The sequence below is a fragment of the Manis pentadactyla genome, chromosome 4, assembly GCF_030020395.1.
Source record: "Manis pentadactyla isolate mManPen7 chromosome 4, mManPen7.hap1, whole genome shotgun sequence".
Lineage (NCBI taxonomy): Eukaryota > Metazoa > Chordata > Mammalia > Pholidota > Manidae > Manis > Manis pentadactyla.
Genome location: NC_080022.1, coordinates 190,425,087 through 190,449,094, shown reverse-complemented (window position 1 = coordinate 190,449,094; position 24,008 = coordinate 190,425,087). Strand labels below are relative to the sequence as shown.

Below are 24,008 nucleotides of genomic sequence, written 5' to 3'. Positions count from 1 at the left end.
TCTTCAGGGAGCTCAGGACCCAAGGCGGGGGGTCAGGGGGCCAGTGGGTCACCCCAGAAAGGAGGCAGGTTTCAGGGCAAACCCAAGGGGGCTGAGATGGGCTGACCAGCAAGGGGGAGGGGTGGCGGGGAGGGGTGCACAGTGAAGGAAGGAGGGGCACCCCGGCCGCCGACTGCCCTAGGGCCGTGACGGAACGTGAGGCCGTGCCAGGACATGCAGGCCCAGGTGCTGGAGAACGGGCAGGACCCATGGAGGTGACAGCCCCTGTGGGTAGGCCCCCCTAAAAGGAGGGATACCCAGGGCGGAGGGCACATTTGGGCACGGCCTCTGCACCCTTCAATCACAGCCATGGCGATGCCGCCAGTGCCAAGGGCGTGTTCCTGAGAGGCAGCAGCCTCCCCACCTGCGGACTCCAAGGCAACTTGGAGCCGGCTCTCAGCAGGGCCGCCAGGCACGCTCATGCCCGGGACCCCTGGGCTCCCCACTCCCTTCCTCGTGGCCACTCGAGTGGCTTTCAGGAATTCCTTCCCAACCCCAAACACCGTGGACTGACCGGTGGTCTGACCACTAATGAATACACAGCGCCACCCACACCTAACCGCGCTCTCGCTGGACGCCCCTGCACGCTGGGCCCGCGCACCTGCTGGAGCCTGCCTCGCAGGAGGAGGGCTGGGAGGGCACCCAAGGCCAGCGAGAAGCCACAGCGCGTCGCCTCCTCGGGGCTCCGAAGCGCAGCAAGATACTGCGTGACCAGGTCCCCTGGAAAGAAGCAGAGGTTGTGCCACGACTTACCGCCCACACAGCACACGTGTTCAGAAACGCCAAGGAAGGGGAGAGGCCTGAGGCCCAAAGCAGGCGTGTTCTCAGGGGTGGAATCAAAGCAGGGTCCAGCAATGACTTGTTGGGCGGTTTCACGGTCTTTGTGAGCGGTTTTAACACACAGTTTCACTCAGGAAATAGACCCAAGCAGGTTCCAAGAGTGGCCAGTGCAGCCACCATGTCCATCTTTACTCACTAAGAGCACAAATGACTAGTGTGGAAATGGTGCCATCCTCAGCAGCGAGGGCCACCCTCAGAGCCCAGGAGCAGGCGCGGGCAGGACGCCCCAGGAGCCGTGCAGAGGATGGGCACGTGAGTGGGTTCTGGGAAGGGCAGGCCTGCACTTTAAACACACAGCTCGGGGTGAGGGGAGGCCAGGCACCCTCCGTGTCCTCCCTACGTGGCCACGCAGACTCCACGACTCTTGCTGAAACAATAGGGCATGACTTCTGCACATGTGTGCATGAAACCACAACACGCTCATCAGGACAGAAAACAGGAATCCACGTGAACATGCTTGGAACAGCACGCCCAAGCAGAGGAAAAGAGGCATCGCCTCCCTCCGTCAGGGCAGTTGCGTTTAGACAAGGTGAATTTTAGGGTGGTGTTCCTAATGTTCTCAGAGTGACGTGACATGGTTCTCTCCTCTCAGGCAAAAGGTAAAATGTGACCTTATTGCCCCAACTTGTAAAAACAGACTACATACAAAGTAACGTCCCTGCCTCCTTATGTAAAAGTGCCTCTGTGAAGGGATACAGCAGAACACCACCGATCCGCAAAGGGTCAGAAGACCAGGCTACAGAATGTTTCCTTATTTTGGAAAGAAACCACAGCGGCAGATTTAGATTTCTGCACTCACGATCTTAGGCTCACTGTGATTTAAAGCCGTCTCCGCCTGCCTGTGAAGGGCCTGTCCTACGGGTTCTGTAGGACAACAGCAAGGAACTACGCAGGACAACAGAGCCGTGAACTGAAGCTTCCCAACACACAGCGGGGCAGGGCCCAGAGCCCGCGGCAGCCTCACAAGGCGGGACAAACGCCGGCAGGAACCCGGCGATGCAGCGAGGCAGCACGCACACTGCCCGGGTGACGAGGAGCACAGCGCGAGTCCCAGCGTTGGGACACTCCCCCCACCCCACACAGGAAGGTGTTGCCATGGTGCTCAGGAAAACCGTAAAAGCTCATTATCATAAATGGAAAGCCCATAAATGGAAAACTGGCTGCAATAAAGACTCCAAGAGGAACACATGGAGCCAGGTGATCCGGGGGGACAGAAGCAGGCGATTCCGTGCTGAAAGGGCCCAGGAAGCACCCGGAAAGTCCCCACAATGGGGAAAATGAAGGAGCAAAAGGGATAGAAATATGAGAAGGAAAGGAAGCCAGATGGAAAAACGTTGTCGGAGACGTGGAACCAGAACCTCCAAAGCTCCGAGGGGAAAAGCTCACTTAGAAGCGTCGTGCCTTGAGCGTGCGCGGTGAGAGACGTGCACTGGCTCCATGCACCCAGTGGGAATGCCGCGCTGCAGGGGAGGCCGAGGCCGTCCTGGTGGAGCCCCTTGCTCAGAGCAGCCCCCGACAGCACCCACCTCTTGGCCTGCCCCAACTCAGGCCGCCCCTCCCCAGACCGCCCACGACCCCACCCCACAAGCCCGAGCTCCTGGAGACGGGCCAGGCCCACTCACCCTGCCCAGCAGGATCCGCCTCCCCAGGCTCCTTCATGAAGTACTCTCGACAGAGAGCGGCCAGGGCCAAGACCGCAGCGTCCTGAAACAAAGCGGCGCATGAGGGCAGGTGCCATGCAGCCTCCCTGGGAGGCTGGTGAGCAAGTTTTAAAAAACCAGAAACTGAGTCACATCAGTCCTTTCCAGCACAACTGCTTGTCACCATGTGTCACATAGTTGTAAGTTTAATATTCTCTGCATCTAATAAACTGAACAGAAACTTGATTACTTTTTCCATATAATGCAAAGCCCTTGTCTTCTAATACAAAGTTAATAATAAAGTGAAGCATTATTTCTTTCTCAGAAGTAATGAGGGAAAAAAATGTGTTTACACCCAGAAGTGACTGGGCAAGGCCAATGGCCACGTGCAGGCCTCATTTAGAGAGGGATCAGGAGTCCCAGGCACCAGGAAGGGTGGGGACTGGGCCAAGAGGGCGGTGGGCAACTTGGGCTCCAACCCTGCCCCAGGCTGCCTTCTGGAACAGCTGCTGTCTGCAGAGGGCACAGCACCACTTGAAGCCACTGGTGATCACAGACAGCAAAGAGCAAATGCAAGATCCCCAGGCTCTCTCCTGCTCCTCCCAGTGAGGGCACCCAGGAGAGGGGTGCTAGCGGGAGGTAGGGTGGGGTCAAGAGCACGGGAGGATCTCAGAAGGCAGCCTCACACCCAGCAGCACCTGTACAAAATGCAGCACACTGGACCACAGCCACTGCTGTTACAAATCTATTGTGGGTGTTTTTAAAAGGAAATTTGGGGCATGGATGAGGAAGCACTCGGGACTCACCCTGGCAGCCTTCTTGGTCCACAGGAAGACAGCGCTACTTTAAACTGCAGACACATTGAGGTGCGTGGAGGCTGGCGAATCATCAAGGAGGCCAGAAAGCACTTTCGCCTCGCCATCCTCAATACCTACACCCACTCATCAGCGCCACGGCTTCTGTCCCCACTTAGGGACCGAGCTACAGATCTGCTAGTCTATAAAGCCCACTTGTCCCCAGACAGGATGGCAGCACTCCCAGACCTGGGCCCACACGCGCATCCCTGCCGGGATCGGCCCACATGGCTGTGCAGGTGCGACCCCGGCTGCAGTTTCCACCCACACCACAGCACACACCCGTCTCTGAGCCTAGAACACTACAGTGCAACAGGACACAGGTAAACCGGCAGCTACCATCCATGTGCAGGAAAAAGTGTTTAGAAGATGAATAAACAAGACCAGAAACAGAAACAAAGATACTTAAACATTCTGGTCCCAGTAGTTACACTGGTTTTCCTGGTGACGAGTCACACAGACAGTGCCATCTAGAATTCCAAATGTAATTATGGCTATTTATCAATTATCATGTTAGTGTTTAAAGGGACTCATAATGCACATGGTCCTTTGAAACAAACACTAAAAAAACCAACTTAATGTCACTTTCTATGCAATGCAACGATCAGAAAAACCTTGTGTACTACACCTTGGTCTTTTGTCTAGAATGACTTGAGATAAGGTGGAGATTTCTCAGAGTGTCATTTATCAGCCATAGCCAACCATCTGTGGAAGAAACAAAGAGACTCATTTACCCAGTTAGGAGTATTTAGATGAAATTAGAGACAAGCAGCAGCAGATCTTCCTCTTAAATCAAAGCAGGTGGCTACCTCCTTTGCACGCGGGCAGAGGCTGCAGGCCGCACACAACCCTAAGGCCCTAAGAGCCCCCCGTCTCCAGGGAGGACACCTCTTCGGAGGCTGACGTGTGCGCACTGCAACCAGGGGGAGCGTCTGGTCTCTGATCACGCCCGCAGGCCACATGTGGCTTTTCCTGCGTCTCTGCCTCCACAACCCGCTGGCCCCACCAACGAAAACCCAAACATTCAACTCAATTAGACCCAACGCTTTTTGACGAATGCTAAGCTATTTAGTTCCTTTTTTTTAATTCCAAGTCACAGAACCTCTGAGGCTGCAGAGCAAGGAGCAAAGACAACTAGCCCAGTGGTGACAGGGACCCCAAAGCTCCATTCTGACTGGCTCTGCGGCCAGGCAGCACGAAACACACAGGGCTCCGGACCTGCACAGGAGCCAGCGTCACATGTCCTGCCTGCACACCCACTGCCAGCACACCAGTCCCACAAGGGCCTGTGCCATCCATCTTGGGAGGCATGGCCAGGAGTGCCAGCAGGCGCCACGGGGAGGAGGTCTGGGCCCCGGTGGGGGTGGGGGCGCCCCCCTTGTTGAGGGGACAGTGTGGGGATGCCCCTTAATTACAAGGGCTCTTGTAGCAATTTCAAAACAAGGTATTCTTGTTGAACATTTAAGTACTAATGTTTAAGTAATACATATTTAATACCACGACACCAACCTCTCCATATCACCCCTCCTAACAGGCTCACTTTTATTTTTTAGTTATGAGTAGTTCCAGAAGAAAAGGCCACAGCGTGAGTCATGGAGGAGGAACAGTACTTACCGATAACAGCGTCACCGGCCAAGGGCATTTTGGACAGGGACAAGTTCTCTATTAAAACGCACACTGTGAAGAAAAGGGACAAAGGCAGTGCCAGTCGAACAGTGCCCATCACACACCAGCCCTGATGCACCTGAGTCCCCTCTCGGCGCTAGGGCCCGCCAGCCCGTGAGCAAGCACAGGCATCTCCTCGCCACGGGGCCCCAAAGCACCTGCCCCAGACCCAGCCCAGGTACACAGGCAGCTCTAGGGCCCACGCAGAGGGACACAATCTGTGCACAGAGCCCTGTCCTGTCGAGAATGCCAGGTGAGGGCCCAGGTTTGGCCCCAACTCAAATGCCCTGTGACAACATGCAATTCAGGGACTCGTGGGCTAGTGGGGCACCCACCTGAGATGAGGCCCATGAGCAGTGAGCCCACGTGGGAGAAGCGGCATCTCCACAGGTGCAGGAGGCACACCTGTCATAGGTGAGCACTCATGGCCCACCTGGTGTAGGACAGGTGAGCATCTGGTCCACTGGGGTGGGACCAAGAGCACCAAGGTGCATGTCATTAGCAAAGAGGGCAGTACTGGCACCTGCGGGGGTGGTTCCTGCGTGGGCTGCATCGTCAGGGGCCCTGGTAAACCTCCACCTCCATGGAAACACAGTGTCAGCTTAAATAATGAGATGGCTGCCACTCCTGTGGGGAAGGACATGGCCCAGCCTGCCACATGGTGAACAACTGGAAAAGCTGGATCGAGGGTGGGGAAGGCCTGCGCTTCTGAGGGGCAGCCCCGCCCATCTGCACGGGGAATTTGGCTGGGGATGCCCTAGCCAGGGAGCTGCGCCGCAAACCCAGGAGGGACGGAAGGCAGGCCACTTGCACCACCAGACTCTGTCCTCTGCGGGGACACGCTAGCGTCTGCCCCTCCCCACTGCACTGCCCTGGACCTCACACAGGCCCTGTATGCCCAGCTAGCCTGCCCTGCCCCCCAGCACATGTTCCCATGGCCATGCCCTCACCTCCGTCTGCCCACACACAACACAGGAGGGCAGCACTATAGCGACCACTAAAATGAAAATGGCTTTAGTGGGTTTTTCCTGACTGTGGAAATAATTCATACTTGCTGAACACTCTAACACTACAGAAAAATGTAAGATGGGCAGAATTGCCCTTGATGTCACAGTGGGTACCTTTCAGGGCACCTTGCCACACATGCGCCCGCTGTGCACACACCCCTCACACGTGGCAGAGGAGAAGGCGTGATGCCGCCTCCACACGGCAACTGCTCTTGCAGGCCCTGCACTCGCCCCCTTCTGTACTTTAACTCCCACCTCGATCTGGGCAATCAGGGGTGACCGAGAGTGGGAGCTCCCACCTTTCTCCATGCTCAGAGAATCATATGACCATGGGCATTTTACACCAGTCAGGCTGGGCTCAGCTGTGCTGTGTAACAAAAAACCACCCAATCTCAGTGCTTATGACAAAGGATGCTATTATTCACATTTTATGCCCATCACACACCAGTAGGGGGTGCTCATCGCTGTCACTCAGGGACCCATGTGTCCAAAAGCCATCATCTGAAATGCTGCTGGGCGAGATGACAGCGAGGAAGCATGTCTGCAGAATCCTGCACGGGCAGGACGGAGCACTCCAGACTGCAAGTGGCCCCTTCCTCCTCCTCCTGTCTCCTCACTCACCCAGCCCATGACCAGAAGAGTGGTCCTGCCCAGCCAGGAGGGGCCCCAGGCAGAGGCAGTGATGCCTGAACAGGATCAATCACTACCATGGGCCTGGGCACATCACTCTGACCCACCCTGCTTTCTTTCTCTAAACAGGGTGCTGAGCTCTCCAAGGGGTGCATAACGTTCCACACTATGGATATGAAATGGCTTAGTGATTATTTCCCCATGCAGTTTTTGTCACTGCAAATGAGGTGTCCACACACATGCCTGCCTATCAGTCGCACCAATGCCCCAATAATCTTCAGGGTGCAGTCCTAGGAGTGGCACTGCAGGACAGAAAACATGCACATTTCTAATCGCCCAACGGCAAGCTACAGGGACTAGAGAGCTCACCCAAGCCTGCTGGCACTGGGGCTGCTAAGCTCCGGCTGCTGCCAGCTTGAAAGAGGGAATGTCATTCTCTCCTCGTGAAGTTATCATTGCAGTGACTGGGTGACACCTGTCACCAACTCAGGCCTTTGGGTCTGTGCTCATGTGCATTTGCCTAATTCTCAGTTCAACTACTTACCTTTCATTGGCAACTCTAAGTCTTTGCAGCCTATGAATAAAACTTTCTCTTTCAACGGCAATACAAGTATTTCTCCATAACCTATGTTTTGTCTACTAACTTTATATGTGTTTTCATAAAAACATCTTCCACACAAAAGTCTTTAATATTTATGTACAAAACACAAATATTCTCCACTGCTTGTTTCTAGTTGTGGAACTGTTGTTAGTTATGTTCAGTGCCAAGCCAAAACCAAAACAAAGCAAAAAAACCCCAAAACACAGAATAACAGTCCTTCCCCGTGAAGACCATGCCCTGGGATCCTACGACAACACGGTGTCTGGAAGCATCATACGGCCCCGGGGGAGCAGGGGCACACAGGGCTGCAGGAGCAGTGGGCGGGGGGCCAGCAGCACACAGTTGGCAGGGCTTGCCACACGCTTCCCTCTGCTTTTGTGTAGAATTGAAATTTCCAAACTAAAAAGCTTTTTAGGGACTGACAGTATCCTATAATGTCTCTTAAAATTTCTTTGAAGTTTTAAAAATTGAATTTCTTGTACTTAAATTTTTAGTCAAGCAGAAGTTGAGCTTTGGGTGTGTGAAGTGAACACACAGTCTCGCCTTGCCCTGCACAGCCAGCGCAATATCATCGCCCAGGGAGCCAGCGTCTCCACCCAGGCAGCAACCCCTTCTCACACACCGAACCCCACACACGCCTTTCGATCGGAATCTACTTCTGGGTTCTCGCTTCTGCTCCCACTCTCTGCCTGCTTCTAAGAACATGCCATTCTGTCATGAAGTTTTGCAATGCGCCTTAAGGACTGGAAAATACAATTCCTCACTATTTTTTAAAAAATGTCCTCAGCAATCAACCCTGAACTTTAAATGCATTTATCAAGAAACAAAAAGCAGCACATGAAAAGATGCTCCACCTTCCTGGCCATCAGGGAAATGCAAATTAAATCCACAAGGAGCTGCCACCACATTCCTGTCAGAAAGGTTGACCCTAAAAACAGTGACATTCCCAAGCGCTGGCAAGGATGTGGAGAAACTGGAACTCTCACACGTCTGTGAGAATGTAAAATGGTGCAGATACTCTGCAAACAGTCTGGCAGTTTCCTACAAAGCAAAATGTACAGTTACCACATGACTCAGCAATCAAACTCCTGGCATTTATCCCAAAGAAATGAAAAGCTTCATTCACGAAAAAACCTATATGCAAATGCTCCTGGCGGCCTTATTCACAAGAGACACCAAAAGCAGCCGTAGTGCCCCTGAACAGGCAAACGGCTGAACAGGCTGCGGCACGGCCAGGCAGTGGGGTAAAACGGGCCTGGCAGCACACAGGCCACCTGGACGGACTGCAGGCACGGCGCTGGGGAAAAGCCCACCTCCTCAGGCTACATGCACATGGTTCCACTCACGTGACACTCTTGAAACGACACACTATGGAGACAGGCGCCCATCAGCAGTTGCCAGGGGACAGTGGGGTATGTGGGGGCACGGGGGCAGGTCCCCACAGTGAGGGAGCAGCTCTGCACCTTGATGAGGGTGTTGGTCACACACATCGAATCATCACTGCATGCATGCACACCACCTATGAATGCTGCAAAAACTGTGAAAACTGAACAAGGTCTTTAGTGAATGGCATGGCACCAATGTCAGTTTCATGGTTTTAACACTGTAAGATGTCCTCACTGGGGGATGGTGGGTGACAGACGCACAGGGCTCCAATTAAAACATAATTTTACAAGTTCCTGTAGGTCTATGATTATTTTAAAGTAAAATGTTAAGGAAAAGTAACAGATTAGGTAACTGAGACCAACCCCTCATGTAAGACAACATTTTTTAAAAGCTGGACAAAACTAAAAGCAAAAACTATATACTTAGAGTCACCGTGAGCTACCAGGGAGTGCAGAGCTGTGAGCAAAGGCCTGGGAGATGCGTGTCTGCTGGGATGAGCTGCCCCGCAAGCAGCGCCAGGGACTCCAAAGAAGACTCAGAGATCTAAAATGATGGGCGAGCCGCTGAGAGCCTCCTGGGGATGGTGGGGCAAAGCACAGCCCAGAGCTACTGTGGGGCGACCAAGAAACCCCTCTCCGTGGGTTTTGAATCCAAAGGACCACACCCTATTAGTATAAGATTCAGTCTACTGACTGAGGCCCAGCCCAGCATGCCTCCAGTCCTGAACCTGGAGATGACCTCTCCCTGCCAGCACCACGGTCTCTGGCCAGAGGACTGTAAAGCCTCTTGGGGAGAAGAAACATTCCTAGGTCTCAAAGCACCTCTATAATTTGATAGAGATACTAAAACCCAATATCTGGCCTCTACAGACAGAACTACAGAAGCTCTAGATAATGGTATCATTAGACACAGATTTTACACTGAGCTTATTATACGCAGAGAGGTAAAAGGAATAGTCAAAAACTACAATAAGGATGTAGAAACTAAAAAACAAAATTCAGAAAGACCAAAACACAAGAATTAAGACTTCAGTAGAGGGTGCTCAGACATGTTACAAGTTACTAAGCAAACAAGGTAATCTCTTACCCTTATTCACAGCAAAACCACCTTAGGATCAGTGCCTGAGCCAAAAGAAGATCCTACAGGATAAACAGTTGCCTAGCATGGTCCTGGCACAAACCCTGAAAACCTGTATGAAATCTTAACTAACCAATTTAGTGATATCCAGTAGTTCAGAGATGAGCCCAAGCCCAGGCATGAACAAGCAGTAGGTAGGAACCTTTCATGTAGCAGACCTGGGGCAAAGACAGGCAGGGCGGAAAAAAAAAAATGCAGTGGAGGGGTTTACCAGCAAATAAGACATAGCCAAAGAGAGAACTCACGATGTGGAATACAGGCTTAAGAAAATAGCCAACCTGAAAAGGGTGGAAGGGGAAGAAGAAAGTAGGGGTGTGAAGAATGAAGCGGGCCAGACAGGCTGTGCACAGAAGCAAAAGAGAGGGTCATAGAAGAGCAGAGTTTGAAGAAACCACACTGGGAGCTTCCAAAAGTGACCAAAAAATCTGTGAAAACTAGATCCAAAAAGCACTATTAACCCCAGAACTCCAAGATAAATACAAAAGTGTATCATGGCAAAACTATAAAGACCAAAGATGAAGGCAAAACCTCAAAAGAATCCAGAAAAAATTTAAAGGTTGCCTCCAGTACAGTGAGTGGCAGATAACTTCTCAACAAAAGAGGGGAAAAGTGAGAAGACAACAGAATGTTATCTTTAAAGTGTAATAAATGACAAACTCAAGTTCTGTACCCAGCAAAAATATCCTTTAAGAATGAAGGCGAAAAGCGGCAGACAAACCAACCAGAGGGTTGCTACCAGCAGACACACTGCGCAGAGTGAGCGCCATGAGCTTCCTCAGCCAGGCTGAAGGCAAACAGCCTCTCGGAAGGCCAGAGACACAGAAAAGAATGAAAAGTTTATTTAAAAAGTAAGCATGCGGGTAAATCTCAATGAATTTTGACTGGATAAAACAGTAACACTGTCTTGTGCAATTTAAAATGTACGTAATAATGGGAGGACGTGACGTGTCAGGAGTGGTGGCATGGGGGCCGGTCTGGACAGATGGCTTTCCCATCTCCTAGAGAAGGAAGCAGAGCAACCCCGTGTCCAGGAGAAACGTTTGGCCTAGGGATTCTGGTCACGGCTGTGCCGACATCAACGCTGCTTGCAAACTTCCCGGTTCCTCCCTTTTAGAGGTACATGGAAAGACTGCACTTTCACAGATTTTCTGGGATTAGATAGTCACATGACTTTCCCTGGACAATGAAATGAGGGCAGGAATGAAGGGTGTCACTGCTGGGGGAGCACAGAACCCCAGGCACCCTTCCTTCCACACCCACCCCCCTGCAGGCATCCCGTCAGCTGGCCGAGGAAGGACACCTGGGGCAGACTCTCCTGCCCTCGGCTGACCCGGACTGTAGCGGATAAACACTGGGGTTTTGGGATTGCTGCCCTGCTCCCCGCTCCCCACTCCCCACCCCTCCTGGTAAAGCTGGGCTCCCACCAGCCTCTTCTCTCACACTTCTATGTGGTGACTGAGTATCGACCCTCCCAATCAGCAAAGGGAGAGTAAGAAAGTGACAGAGGACATGCCCCACTCTCTGGCAGTGGGGCACGGAGCCACAGTCCTGATGTAGACTCACCTTCATGCATGGGCATCAGGGCCAAGCTCAGGGCACTCATGTTACCCTTACTGTCCTGTGCCACTTACAGCCTTGTGTGAACATCCACAACTGAGACCATCTTGTTATGTCATTCCTGTTACATATGAACAAAGGGTCTGCGAAGACTCCCAAGTCCTGAGCAATTGGTGACATGCAGAAAATGTCTAGCAGGCGTGTGGCCCAGGGCCTGCTGGGGGACCTGCAGCTCGGGGACACCTGGCGTTCTTGACAGCAGCATGGGGGGAAACGCATTAACACATGCATGTTCTCACATGACAGATGCCACGAGTCTACCAGGTTCCCATCTTGACAAGAGTTTTGAGTCTTATCTCATTTAAATTACATCTAAAACTAAAGATTTCAAGAAATAGCTGCATGAGCACGTAACTCAGAAATATGGAGTCAGATGAGGAAAGGGAGACTTTGCAGAAGAAAAAGTGAGCTTGGGGTGGGGCTGAGACCATGGACACTTTGCAGAGTTATTTCACTTTTTAAAGTACTTAAACTTAAAGGAAAATTTTCTATTGAGGGAAAAACAAACAATAAGAAAAAACCTGGTATTTATGCCAAGGGGTCCATCGGAGTCACCATGGCCGTGCTTCAGAATGACCTCCAGGGAGTTACAAGGAGGGGCAAGGAGGACAGAGGTGGGGAAGGGCCTACCAGGACGCAGGCAGCAGAGCCGGGTGACCCCCGACCGGGCAGGGCTTCCTGCTGACCACGGCCAGAAGCCAGTGGGCCTGAGAGCAGAAGTGCCACACAGGAGGCCCTGATGCACCCCTGCCATGCCCCCTTACCGCAGCCTCCTGGTGCAGAGCAGAAGGGCAGGGGGCAGACTGAGGTGAGGAAAAGCCCCACCCCCACAGCAGACCTCAGACCCGAGTGCCTAGGTGGGAGGAAGACACCGCGATGGCGGCCAGGCTGCCTTAAGTCTCTGGACTAAACAACGTAGCTCCTGCCAGTCAGCTCAGCAGGGACAAGCGTGATTGAGCTGGAAGCATAGGCTTGGGGGACCAGCTACCGTGACTCAGGTCTTTCCAAACGCCCACCAGCAGCAGCTATGTAAGCAGTGAAGCCTGCCCCCATCATCCACTCGTGTGGCAGATGTGGCTTCCCGGGCACTGCGCACTGTCGGGGCACCACGTGGCACAGGCTCTGTGCAGAGTGGCCGAGGAGCAGCTGGAAGGCACACCGTCTTTCTGCATCATTTCCTCCTAAACAAGGGACCTCTCCCAAGCCCCTGAGCAGGTTTTGGTGAGTGGATGGGGCACCACACAGCCAAGAGCCCTGGTGCGTCACGATGCATCTGGGCGGCAGCCACCCTCAGCTAGGAGAGAGCAGAGCAACCACCTGTGGGTGTGGGATTTGCGCCTGCTGCCTAGTGGATTTTCCAGCAGCATCTCCAAACAGGATCCAGGGCGACCCTGAGGACACGCACCTTGAGATACAAAGGCCCACAGGTCAGGCAGGAGGCGCCGGGCACGGGCCTCATCTCCACACACAGCAAGGGGACCATAGCCAAAGCAGGCACATGACGCTCACTGAGTGTCCCCTAAACTTCTCACTTGTCGTGCAAGCAAAAGTGAGGTCCCTGGAGCAGTGCTGGCCCATAGACACAGCCCCCTGATGCCAGGCTGGCTGCTCCCCGGGTGCTATGTGCAGGGTCCACACTGTGTCTGTGCTTCCCTCCTTAGCTCGTGAAGAGAGTCACCAGAAATAAAACCTGCTCTGAAGACACCTTAAGGAACCTGTGTCCTGCCCAGTGGTAACTGACCACAGCAGACACACGGGGGCCCAGTGGCTCGCCAGGACTGGCTGCATCTGCAGGGACCGCGTCCAACTATCCTCTGGCCGCCCCGTCCCCCCCCACCGCAGTGGCGCCGATGCGCCATGCATCTGTGAGCCGTGAAGGAGGACGGTGGCCCCCAGTGCCAGCTGACCGTATCTGGGGACATCCTGCTTCCATCACAAGCGGCTACTGGCTCCTCGTCTGGGTGGTACCTCTGCCGCACAGTTCACCCCGATTCCCTCACTGCTCTCGCCCCCTTCTGCTGCTGAATCACTTCTCCTTGCGCTGCACAGGCTGCATGTCCCCCACAGACGCACACACGCATCTCTGGGAACAGCAGCATGGCACTGTTGTTTGCTTTGAAACAGCAGGTGCTGTGGGTTCCCAGCAGCAGAAGTAACACACATACTGGTCTGCTGACAACAGTGCTTTTCTAACTGACCCCAGGAGCCTGTGACCCCGTAACTCGCCCCACTTCTGGGTGAAGAAGTGCTCTAAGTGCTCTCCTGTGTGTTGTGACTCAAAGACGCAGTGCAATCCTAGAGGACAGCCCACAGCCAGGCCACTGTGCCAGTGAAGCCAGGCCTTGGCCACATCCACAAGCCCAGAGGTCCTGCCCACATGGCCTCACAGTACCCACTGCCCCAGGGGACCAGCACGTCAGCCTGGCAGCTACTTGGAGCCCCCCGAGGCCCTCCCTCAGGCCTGGACTGACCCCTCCCTGGGACACCACTCACCATACTGTTCCCCAACAGAGGAATGACATGCCAGACCTGCACGAGTCACCACTGCCATCTGGGGCTGGAGGGTAACTGAGGACAGGCAAGGCACAGAGGTGGGTGCCTGGCCCCGAGCTGCCCCCAGGTCTGAGTGCAGGGAGTGTCTGGGTGCTCACAGAGCCCATCTCTGCAGCTGCTCCAAGGAGCTGCACACTCTCGTGGCCTTAATAAAACCAGAGTCCCACTCAAACAGGACTGCAGCAGAGGTAAGGGGCCAGCAGTTCCTGTGGGGAAGATGACTTGGGGCCAAGCACTAAGGCATACAGGAAGAGACCACAGACGAACAGTGAGAGCTGGTGGGGGGAATGTTCTAGAAGCAAGGGGATGTGCATTCCAGGAAGGAAAGAAACCAGCACATGTGCCAAAGGACCTGAAGGGCGGGGTGGGAGGGTTGCTTGATGCCCTGAGAGCAAGGACCAGGCCTCGTTCCTGGACAAGCGGCACGCACGTTCCATGGCTGCCCAGGCCCAGCACACCAAGGGCCGGCCATTCGCATCAGGGCCTTGACCCCCACCTGTCCTCTCCCCTCACAGGAGGACTTCCTGGTAGGTTTAGCTGAAAAGGCTTCAGGAAATCAAGAGATTTCCATGTTGACACCATCTTCATTGCATGCAAACACTTAAGTATAACCTGAGAAACTGTTTTTGCTCTACACTTACATTTAACTTAAATATCCTCCTGAGAGGGAGGGTGGCGACATCCGTTGGCTATCCCTGACTTTCTGTTCCCCTCCTGAAAGACAGCTGCACCTCTACTCACTGTCCCACCCAGCCGCCACTAACCCCATGGCTACGAACACTCCAAACCCACGGGAGCAGAAAATCAGGGCCTTGGGAATGCACACAGGAGCCAAGTGGCCTGAGCAGGCAGTCCCAGGGATCAGCGTGTGGGGGCCGGGCACGCCGCGGCATGGTTCTGCCGTACAGCCACCCCACCGCCTGTCCCCATGGAGGGACCACTCAGGGGACTTCAAGAGTTGGGGAGAACGCCATGCCCTCAGGACACCTGTCTTCCCTCACGGAGGGAGCAAAGGGTCACGACCCACCACATGCACCCTTCTGATGCTCAGACCTACCTGCTTGTCTCATGAGTTCCCCTCCCAGACCCCTGAAAGTTAAAGAAAAAATTCATTATTATATAAAACAACACAACACATCCTCACTAAGTAAGATGTAGCTTCAAGTTCCAGAAAATATTAAGCCATTAATCAGCTGCATTAACTGCAAGTATGAGCTATTTTTTATGAAAAGAAACTAAAACACGGACAGTACCCAGATGCTGCTCTGAATTCCAACATTCACCAGACACTGTAACCCTTACTAGCCACAAGGTACAAGCCCACAGAACAAACCGAAATGCTGCTCAGCTATTACTTTGTGAAAACCAGAAGGGCTTCAGGCACCAGAAAGACACGCTGCATGGCCCAGGGGGGGCACCCACTAGCTCCCACCATGAGCAAAACCAGGGAGAAATCAGGTGTGTGGCACAGACACCCGAGTGCACCTGACGCTGACAGCAGGGAGCTGGTGTCGTGAGCTTAAACACTCTGATGAGAAGACAGAAAATCAGCTTTGGTGGCTGGCTTCTGGCCCACGCAGAGTGGCAGGAGGGCTCTGCATGTGCCCTCCTGCCTGAACAATCAGGAGCCCGGAACACCCTTAGGAAACAAAGGCTCAGACCCTAGAAGGCAAATGTCTCAAGTGCAGGGTAGCGAGCAGCCTGGCCCCAGACCCGAGGTTGTCCCCGGGCACAGAGCGGGTGGGCCGCCAGGAGCCGCCCACCCTCCTCACTTGATAACGTGGAGAAGGAAGGTGTGCAGACCAGGGCACTGGGATTTGAGGGGCTGGGGACGGCAGCAATGGCTGCGTTCTGCACCTGCCAGAAGAGGACAGACACGCCTAGACGGGAGGGGGAGGCAGGGCAGCCCCCAGCAGCCAGGGTGGCAGGGCCCAGCCATCTCGCTGGGTCGGCAGAGTCCTCGGGAGGCTGCCCCGGTGGCCAGTGAGCTTGTCTAGACCCGCCTCAGGCCCCAGAGCCGGCCGTGAAAGGATGCAACCAACCACAGCCAATCTGATGGCCTCCAGAAAGCTGCAGCCAGCACTGAAGCGAAACCCAACAAATAAAACCTCACAGAGCTGATGTCCAACTGAGAATAACCAGGGAGACATGACCCACAACTGCAAGAAAACCAACTAATACAACTGCACCAAAAACTACCAAGACAGTCAGCTCATAGTCCTCAAAGCAGCTGTCCGCTTCCCACGTGTGCAGGAAGGCAGGGGCCCAGCAGGAGAGCTGCTGAGGGTACCGAAGACAGGCTGCAACTCCGGGAAGTGAAAATGCAAATCTGAAGAGAACCGCACGACACAGTCACAGTGGGGCAACGAGACCACAACAACCCAAAGGGGCTCAGGCAGACCTTGCTTCAAAGAAACGGTCCAAGACTAACACAGCAGAGGTGTCGGCTCAGAGGGGCTTGCGTGGTCTATACCTGGGGCAGTTTAACTATTGTGGAGCCTGCAGAGGGAACTCGGGCCGCCTTCTGCAGAGACCACCACACAGTAGCAGGCGGGGAACACAGAGACCAAGGTGGAAAGGAGTGGGATCAGGCAGGCGGGCCAGTGTGATGGCTGATCAGGCAAGGAGGGAGGTCCTGGAGCACGGGGTTCCCCCACCTCCAGCCACATGCCAACCCTGACTCACTGGCCTTGGGGATGCGCCTCAGGGCACATCTGACCTTCTGGGGGTCACCAGAGATCAACGCAACATCTCCACGAGGAAGCTGCCCACTGTGGCCACACAAGTGTCCACACCAGCCCCAACCATGAGGGACGGCCTAGCAAACCCTGAATGTGCAAGGCCTCACCTCTCAAAAAGACTCTATCTGAAAAATGGGAGGACAGCACCCAGGATGACACCCAACACACCCATGGGCAGGGGGCCAGGTGTGACACAGCCGGGGAGCAGTACGCCGCTCATAGCTGCTTCGTCCCGGAGAGGGAAGAGCTGAGTGACCCAGGCCCGTGCCTTGCAGGGCAGGTAACACACCAAGCACATGCACCGCTGAATCCCAGGCCAGAAGTGACACCAGAAGCCTTCCCAGTGACTGGGAACGTGGGGTGCAGAAAAGGCCATGCTGTGCAGACAGGGCCACATGACTGACCGCCTGCCACCACCGTGCCCATCAGCCCACAGCCTCAAACATCAGTGGCACCTCAGTAAAGTTTAAAAACACCAGCTGCATCAGACCTTTTGCACCTTGCAACCAGAGGGACTGGACCCAAATAAAACAGCACAGGGCAGCCATCAGGAAGGACCATAGATACAGCCCCACATCCAGGCTGCTGAGAAGCTTAACGGACGGGCCTGGCCTCTACAGTAAGAAACGAACATAAGAACTCCAGGTTTGTAGAGCTTACCTGTATAGCTGACGATCGTAAAGCTAAAAATAAAGAATGGAGAGTCATTTATTTATTTACATTATTTGGATTTTTAAAACAATACAGTAGGTGTCAATATTAACGAGTACCAGGGTGTGGCCAGCGTGCCGTGGGGCTGGCCTCCCACCAGTGATGGGAGGCCCCAGGACAGACCCACTGCACCCCTCACACTGCTGGCTCAGCCCCGTTCCTGGTGCCCTCACTTGGCAGGGAAACTGGGGCATGGCAGGAGGAGGGTCACCAGTCGGTGCGAGGGAGTCAGGCTCGGCCTGCATCCAGACCCCAGGTCAGCTTCGTGACCTTCCCCAGAGGGCCCCTTGATGAGAACACTTATCACCCGGCTGGACGGTGATGGTGCTTCCCCCCAGGGAACCCAGAAGCACTTCATCCCCAGAGGCCACCACCAGGCCAAGGCCCACCAGCATTCCTCTGCCAAACTCCACCCGGCTCCCCGCATGCGCCCTCTGCTCTCACAGAAACCCACGGCAGCAGCTCTGTTGGGACCCTTACTTTACAGGAAAGGAAGCCGGGCTCAGAGGGCGCCTGCTCACCTGCGCTCCCGAGGCAGGGGCTCTGGGCCAGCACCACACCCACGCATTGTCAGGCTGGCCTTGAAGGTCAGAAGTAAATGCCAGACCCCATTTTAAAAGTGAGAAATTATGCAAACAGACTAAATGGCTTTGTCAAAGTCATAAAGCACATGAATGGCACAAGCAAGATAAGGGTCTGAGATCAAAGCACTGTATTATATTCACGCATCTTCAAGGACATAGAACTGTTAGGAACAGCAAACATCAAAGCCATTCAATTCTTCCTGAGTAACTGTGATGCTTCCCTATAATATTTAGACCCACAGTTCGGGCTTTTCCTCTTCTGATCCACAGAAGCCTTTGAGAATCTCAGAAACCCAGAAGTAGGCACACGCATCTCCCCTCTAAACCACTGGCAGGGGTGTGCAGAGGGAATTGAGGGCCTTTGTGTTTGTCCTCTGTGCCCCTGCCTGCCTGCTGTCTCCCCAAGAACCGGCCGCATCCCCAAGGGAGGAGAGTCAGGCTGCAGGAGGCCAAGCACTGCCGGCAGCCTCCCACCTTGCCGAGGACACTCTGGCCGCAAGCAGCAGTGCGTGCCTTCTCAGTGCGCTCTCCTATCCCAGGTGGCTCCCCCTGGTGCTGGCTAGGAGAGCAGGGCCACTGGAGACCCCAATCGTGGAGCCTCAGCGGGGAGCTTTACACCAGCTGGGGCTTCTAGGAGGGGCGAGGGTCGCAGAGAAAGCCTGAGAGGTGGGGAGCACAGCCCAGATGCCACAAGGCCTCAGGAGAAGGGGTCAGGGGCATGCTCAGCCGGCTGCACGCACCTGCTGGTGGATCTGCTTCAGGCCCTGCACTGTCCTCTCGCCCAGGAGATCCGTGGTGGGCCTGCAGAAATTCAAACAGTGCCTGAGTCCCAGGACAGGGACTCCAAGCCCAGGAGCAGAAAGACCTGTACTTGGAGCAGCTCCTACAGATGCCAGAGGGGTGCCAGCGCCTTCCCGAAGAGCTGACCCGAGTAGGTGCCGACAGCACAGGGACAGGGCAGCCAGCTTGCAGCTGCCAGGTGACTGCTTCAGCAAAGAGACACAATCCAGAGGGCAGGCGAGGTGACCAGCCAGCCTGCACGGCCTCAGTGCTGCCCCAGACAGCCTGCCCGCCAGGGGCCCTCGACCTGTTCCAGAAAGGTGGGTTTCAGGAGGCTTCCCTCAACCCCAGACAGGTAAGCATGTCTCTTCAAACTATGTGTACAAACCACGTGGCTTATGTGAACCTGCTTCCCTTCTGGGGGTCTGGGATTCTGGTGTGTGCCACACCGAGGGCAGCCAAATGACCAGCCCCCCACCAGACCCCAGGCCCTGCCTCCCTGACCTCCCCTGGTGGACAGTGCCGACAGGGGACGTCATGCTGGGTGTGCCCTGCAGGGCAAGGATGCTGGCTCACACAGTCTGCCTCAAACAAAGGGAGCAGGGCCACTGAAGCAGGTCCTCGGGGGGCCATGGAACTCTACTAGCTCCAGGGTTGTACACCTGGGCTGAAAGACGACCAAGCTGGGGCTCGCTGGGGTCAATGCCAGCAACTCAGGCACTGTCCCCCTGCCCCAGGGGCCACCTAAGGAACACGATGCAACTTCAAACATGGCTTTATAGTTTCTCTTCCAAGAACCAGCTACAGAGAGAACAGCGTGTTGTGTGAGCTCTCACCTCTGAGGAAAAGCCGACTGGAAAGGAAAGGAAATCAAGAAGTTGCTATAATTTCACCCAGCAGCTTCTCCATCAGGTCTTCACCACTCACTTTACTACTTACACAAGCTGCGCCAACTGGAAGCTCTAGTGGAAACTTTGCCCTACGATCTCACCCGTTCCCTCAGAGGGAGCAGGTGGCGCGTAGGGAGACAGCCACTTGGCACATGTGGCTGTCAGGGCCCCGCCTGGCCAGGCGTTTGCTAGCCCCACTAGGGAAGTGGTTCATCAAGGCCGAGTTGCATCTGAAGACAGGCCCAGGGAGACTTCACCAAATGAAAAGTGGCCCCCGGAAACCCCGAAACACTGGCACAGACAAACAGGAGAGGCGTGGGTCCAGCTTGTGACTGCTTCTCCTACCTGCCCTCCTGCATCGCGAGTCCACAGAGGCTGCGGGTGACCTCCGCGCAGGCAAGTACAGCCCCATGCCGCGTGTGCAGGTCTGGGCTCTGTGTCATGGACAGTAGACGTGGGAAGACTGCAAAGGACAGAGCAGGGGACACATCAGGTGAGCGCCTGAACGCCCCATCAGGGGAGGGCTGCCACGCAGAGGCACCGCCAGGACAGCTGTTGCACTCCTGGGGCTGGACTGAAGCCTCCAAATGCCAAGCTCTGCCTCAGCTCTTGGGGGACACCCCTGTCTCCCCACATCCCCCGGGCACAAAGTGGGTAGTGTGCAGTGACGAGGGAGCACGAGGAAGAAGGAAAACATGCCTGTCCGTCTTTCCGTAGGGCAGACAGGATGGGGCTGAGCGTAGGGGCCCGCTGTCCACACAGGGTGCACCCTGTGCAGGAAGTGCCCTCTCTGCTCAGGACACAGGGAGGCCCTGCCTTCTGTACTCTGGGGACAGAGAGCAGAGCCACAGGCCCCTGCAGCCTGGTAGAGAGCGCAGATAAGGGGCTGTGTCCACAGCAGCTCTGCCTGCTAAGCTCAGCTTCCCCAAATGGAGCTGCGAAAGCCAGGGGAGGCCCCCACAGGGCCCCACCGCTGCTGGGCACGGCCAGCACATCCAGGACTCCCTTATCCTGGGGCGATTCACGCTCCCACTGGGAGGAAAGGACGATGCTGAGCACCTTTATTCAGGTAGCAAGGACCACTGATTCAAAGGAAGTCAGTACCACACAGATTCACTTAATGTGAAAGGCTTTAATCACATTTATACACGTTTGTAACACTGGTGACTCCAAAGGAGGCGAGACCCAACCACTGACACTCTAACGGGAACATGTGGCAGTTTTTGTGTCTTGCCCCTGCATCACAATCAGATGCTCACTGACTCCAAGTAGAAAACACATGATGCGAAACCACGGGTCCTCAGCGGCCACAGGGCGTGACCAGCACACACCGGCCGCCCTCTTCTGCAGGACGCAGCACTGGGGCGGCTCTGTGCCTTGGCTCAGGCCCACCCTGCAGAGGCTGGCAGGAACAACATGGAGGGCTATTCCCCCAAGCCAGGAGCCCCTGGCAAGAGGCTCATTTAACTGATTATCCTGGAACAACTTCCCTTGTTCCTAAACCTTTTTAAAAAGCTATTTCCGAAATACACACGATGCACCCTGTGCAGGAAGTGCCCTCTCTGCTCAGGACACAGGGAGGCCCTGCTTTCTGTACTCTGGGGACAACACGCCCGCTCTGCTGAGGCAGGCAGACCACCCAGCGTGGACACGCAGCAGGTCCATGGCACCAGGCCATGCTCTGCCCCAACCAAGCACGGGCCATTGCTTCATATGCTTCTCAGCAAGACGGAAATGCATTATTTTCAGGCCCCTGTCCCCCAGGGTTCCAGGCTTCCTGCCTGTGCGAGCGTGTGGTACATGCAGGATGGCACACGCCTACCGTGAGCAGCGCTGTACTCGGGTGCTCGCTGGGCCAGGTTATGCAGAGCCTTCGCCGACAGCTCTCTGATGACCCTGCGGGGTGGAGACAGAGGAAAGTGTGTGAGTTCCTTCCTTCTGTCGATTCTAATGTTATTCGACTCATGAAAAGAAAAGAGGACAAAACAGTATACATGATTTGTCACCTGGCCCCTTAGTCCAAACCACTGAGGAAAATAAACGAGCCAGACAAGATCCTCTGACTGTGACAAATGAGGAAGAGAACTCGCCAACACGAAGCCCAAAGGCCACCTGAGCACCCAGCTGCCAGCTCCAAGGTACTGGAGGGCGGGTGCCTCCAAGCTCCCACCGCCACCAGCGATTCAGAGACACGAGAGCTGGGCGGGAACCTCATGAAGCCAGCACTGTGAGGACGCCCATGGTGAATAAGGAATTTCATACAGGAGGCACACACCACGTCAGCACAATTCTGACACTCTCCACTCACGGAACAACAGAAGGAAGCCCCCAGGTCTAGCTACTGAGGCCCTGTGTTCCCTCCTAGGTCTGATCAGACCACAAGGGCGGCGAGGCCCCAAGCCTCCTGCCCCGGACCTGGCACAAGTCAGGAGGGCACAGCTGGGAGCTCCAGGCAGAACAGGATGCTGTCGCCACCTTCCAGTAATAATTAGGATGATGACCACGCAACACAGAAATGTACTACAACATTAAGGTGGACCACATAAAAGGGGTGTCTGTATTTTGATAAATAAGCACCCAAGTATATACGCTCTAGAGGGAAAAGTGGTTAAAACCAGACTTGTCGTCAGGGGCCCCACCCAGCAGCCTGCGCCCACCCGGGCGCTTCAGCCCCCCAGGTACCACTTAGGGGTCTGCAGCAAGCAGCAGGCCCTCCAAGACAGGGATGCCTCACGTGCCAAGAAACTCAACACCACATGCCCATGCCCACCACTCCCAGACACCAGCATGCCGTAAACTAGCCAGAACAGTGGTGCTCCTCCCATCTGCTCCACAAGCGGTCAGTTTCAGGAGCCTTTCTAAAAAATGTTTTCTGCACAGAGAATCATTCATCATCTCAGCAGGAAAAAGACCCAAAGATGCAAAGTGGGCAGCTGGTCTACAGGCTCAGTTATACAGACCTTTCCCAATCAATGCCACTTTGAGCATTTAAGTGAGTATTACATTATTTTGAAATATTATATTTGTCATCTAAATATAAGACCAAAAATTACAAAACTCTTCGAAGAAAACAGCAGGGAAAAGCTTCCAAAGACATTAGATTTGTGGATGATTTCTTGGCTATGACACCAAAAGTACAGGCAACAAAAGTAAAAATAGCTAAATTGATAATATATATAAACCGGGCTACATTAAAATTTTTAATTTACCTGTATCAAGGGACACAATCAAGAGTGAAAAGCAACCTATGAAGCAGGAGAAAATGTTTGCAAATCATGTATCTGATAAGGGATCCAGAATATAAAGAGAACACCTACAACTCAACAAAAGACAAGTAAGTGGATTAAAAGTGGGCAAAGGACTTGACTATAGTTCTCCAAAGAAGATACACAAATAGCAACAAACGTAGAAAAGATGCTCAACACCAACCGATTATTAGGAAGATGCAGACCTAGACCACAGGGAGAGGCCACCTCACACCCACTAAGGACACCGCTGTCCAGAATCAGGGAAGTGACAAGAACTGTGAGAATCTGAGGAATCTGGAATCTTGGTCCATCGCTGGCGGGAGTGCACATGAAGCAGTCATTATGAAAAAGGCATGGTTTTGCAGATTCCTCAAAAACGAAAAACAGAATTACCATGGTACAGCCTTTCCACTCCTGGGTCTCGAGGAGAGATGTGCACACCCGTGCTCACAGCAGTGTGATTCACAACAGCAAGAGAGGGAAACCCAAGGGCCCATCAGATGGCAGGTACAGGTGTGCTACACCCGTAGCACAGAACACCATCATTCAGCCGGAGGGGAGGAAATTCTCACGCCTCCTATGATGCATACGTGTGAACACTGAGACGTGCTGAGTGAAATAAGCCAGCCCCCCAAAGGACAAATACCACATGAATCCACTTACACGAGGTCCCCAGGGTCATCAAATCCACAGAGACAGAAAGTAGATGGTGGGGGGGCCGAGACCTGGGGAGGGGAAGGGGAATCACTGTGTAAGCAGGACAGTTTCCGTTTTACAAGATGACAAAGTTCTAGAGGTGGGCTGCACAAGATGAATGTACTTAACCCTACTGAGCTGTACATTAAAAATGGTTAAAATACTAAATACATGTATTTTACCACCATCAAAATTTTTTCCAATTATGTTTATCTTGATATATAAATTACTTTGGGTAAGTATGTCTAAGTATCAGAAAACTTTTAAAAGAAATCCAAGTCAATGGACCAATACCTCTTAAAAATCTCTATTATTAAAGGAATACTAGGATACCTATGCTAGAATGTTTATGAACCAAAAAATTAAGAGAAAACCTATTTATGAACTTT

General features: G+C 53.9%; 1 protein-coding gene across 3 annotated transcripts in view; it reads right to left on the bottom strand.

Moving 5' to 3' along the window:
• Positions 1–24,008, bottom strand: part of TBCD (tubulin folding cofactor D) — a 145,396-nt gene that overhangs the window by 15,968 nt on the left and 105,420 nt on the right. For all 3 annotated transcript variants that reach the window (XM_036910774.2, XM_057501898.1, XM_036910772.2), the window contains exons 19-27: positions 21,498–21,571; positions 20,021–20,138; positions 18,746–18,806; positions 17,371–17,393; positions 15,027–15,058; positions 4,988–5,050; positions 4,002–4,078; positions 2,502–2,583; positions 641–759 (exon numbers count right to left, since the gene is read on the bottom strand). In XM_036910774.2, the coding sequence (XP_036766669.2) occupies positions 641–759; positions 2,502–2,583; positions 4,002–4,078; positions 4,988–5,050; positions 15,027–15,058; positions 17,371–17,393; positions 18,746–18,806; positions 20,021–20,138; positions 21,498–21,571 (649 nt within the window). The remainder of the gene's footprint in view (positions 1–640; positions 760–2,501; positions 2,584–4,001; positions 4,079–4,987; positions 5,051–15,026; positions 15,059–17,370; positions 17,394–18,745; positions 18,807–20,020; positions 20,139–21,497; positions 21,572–24,008) is intronic.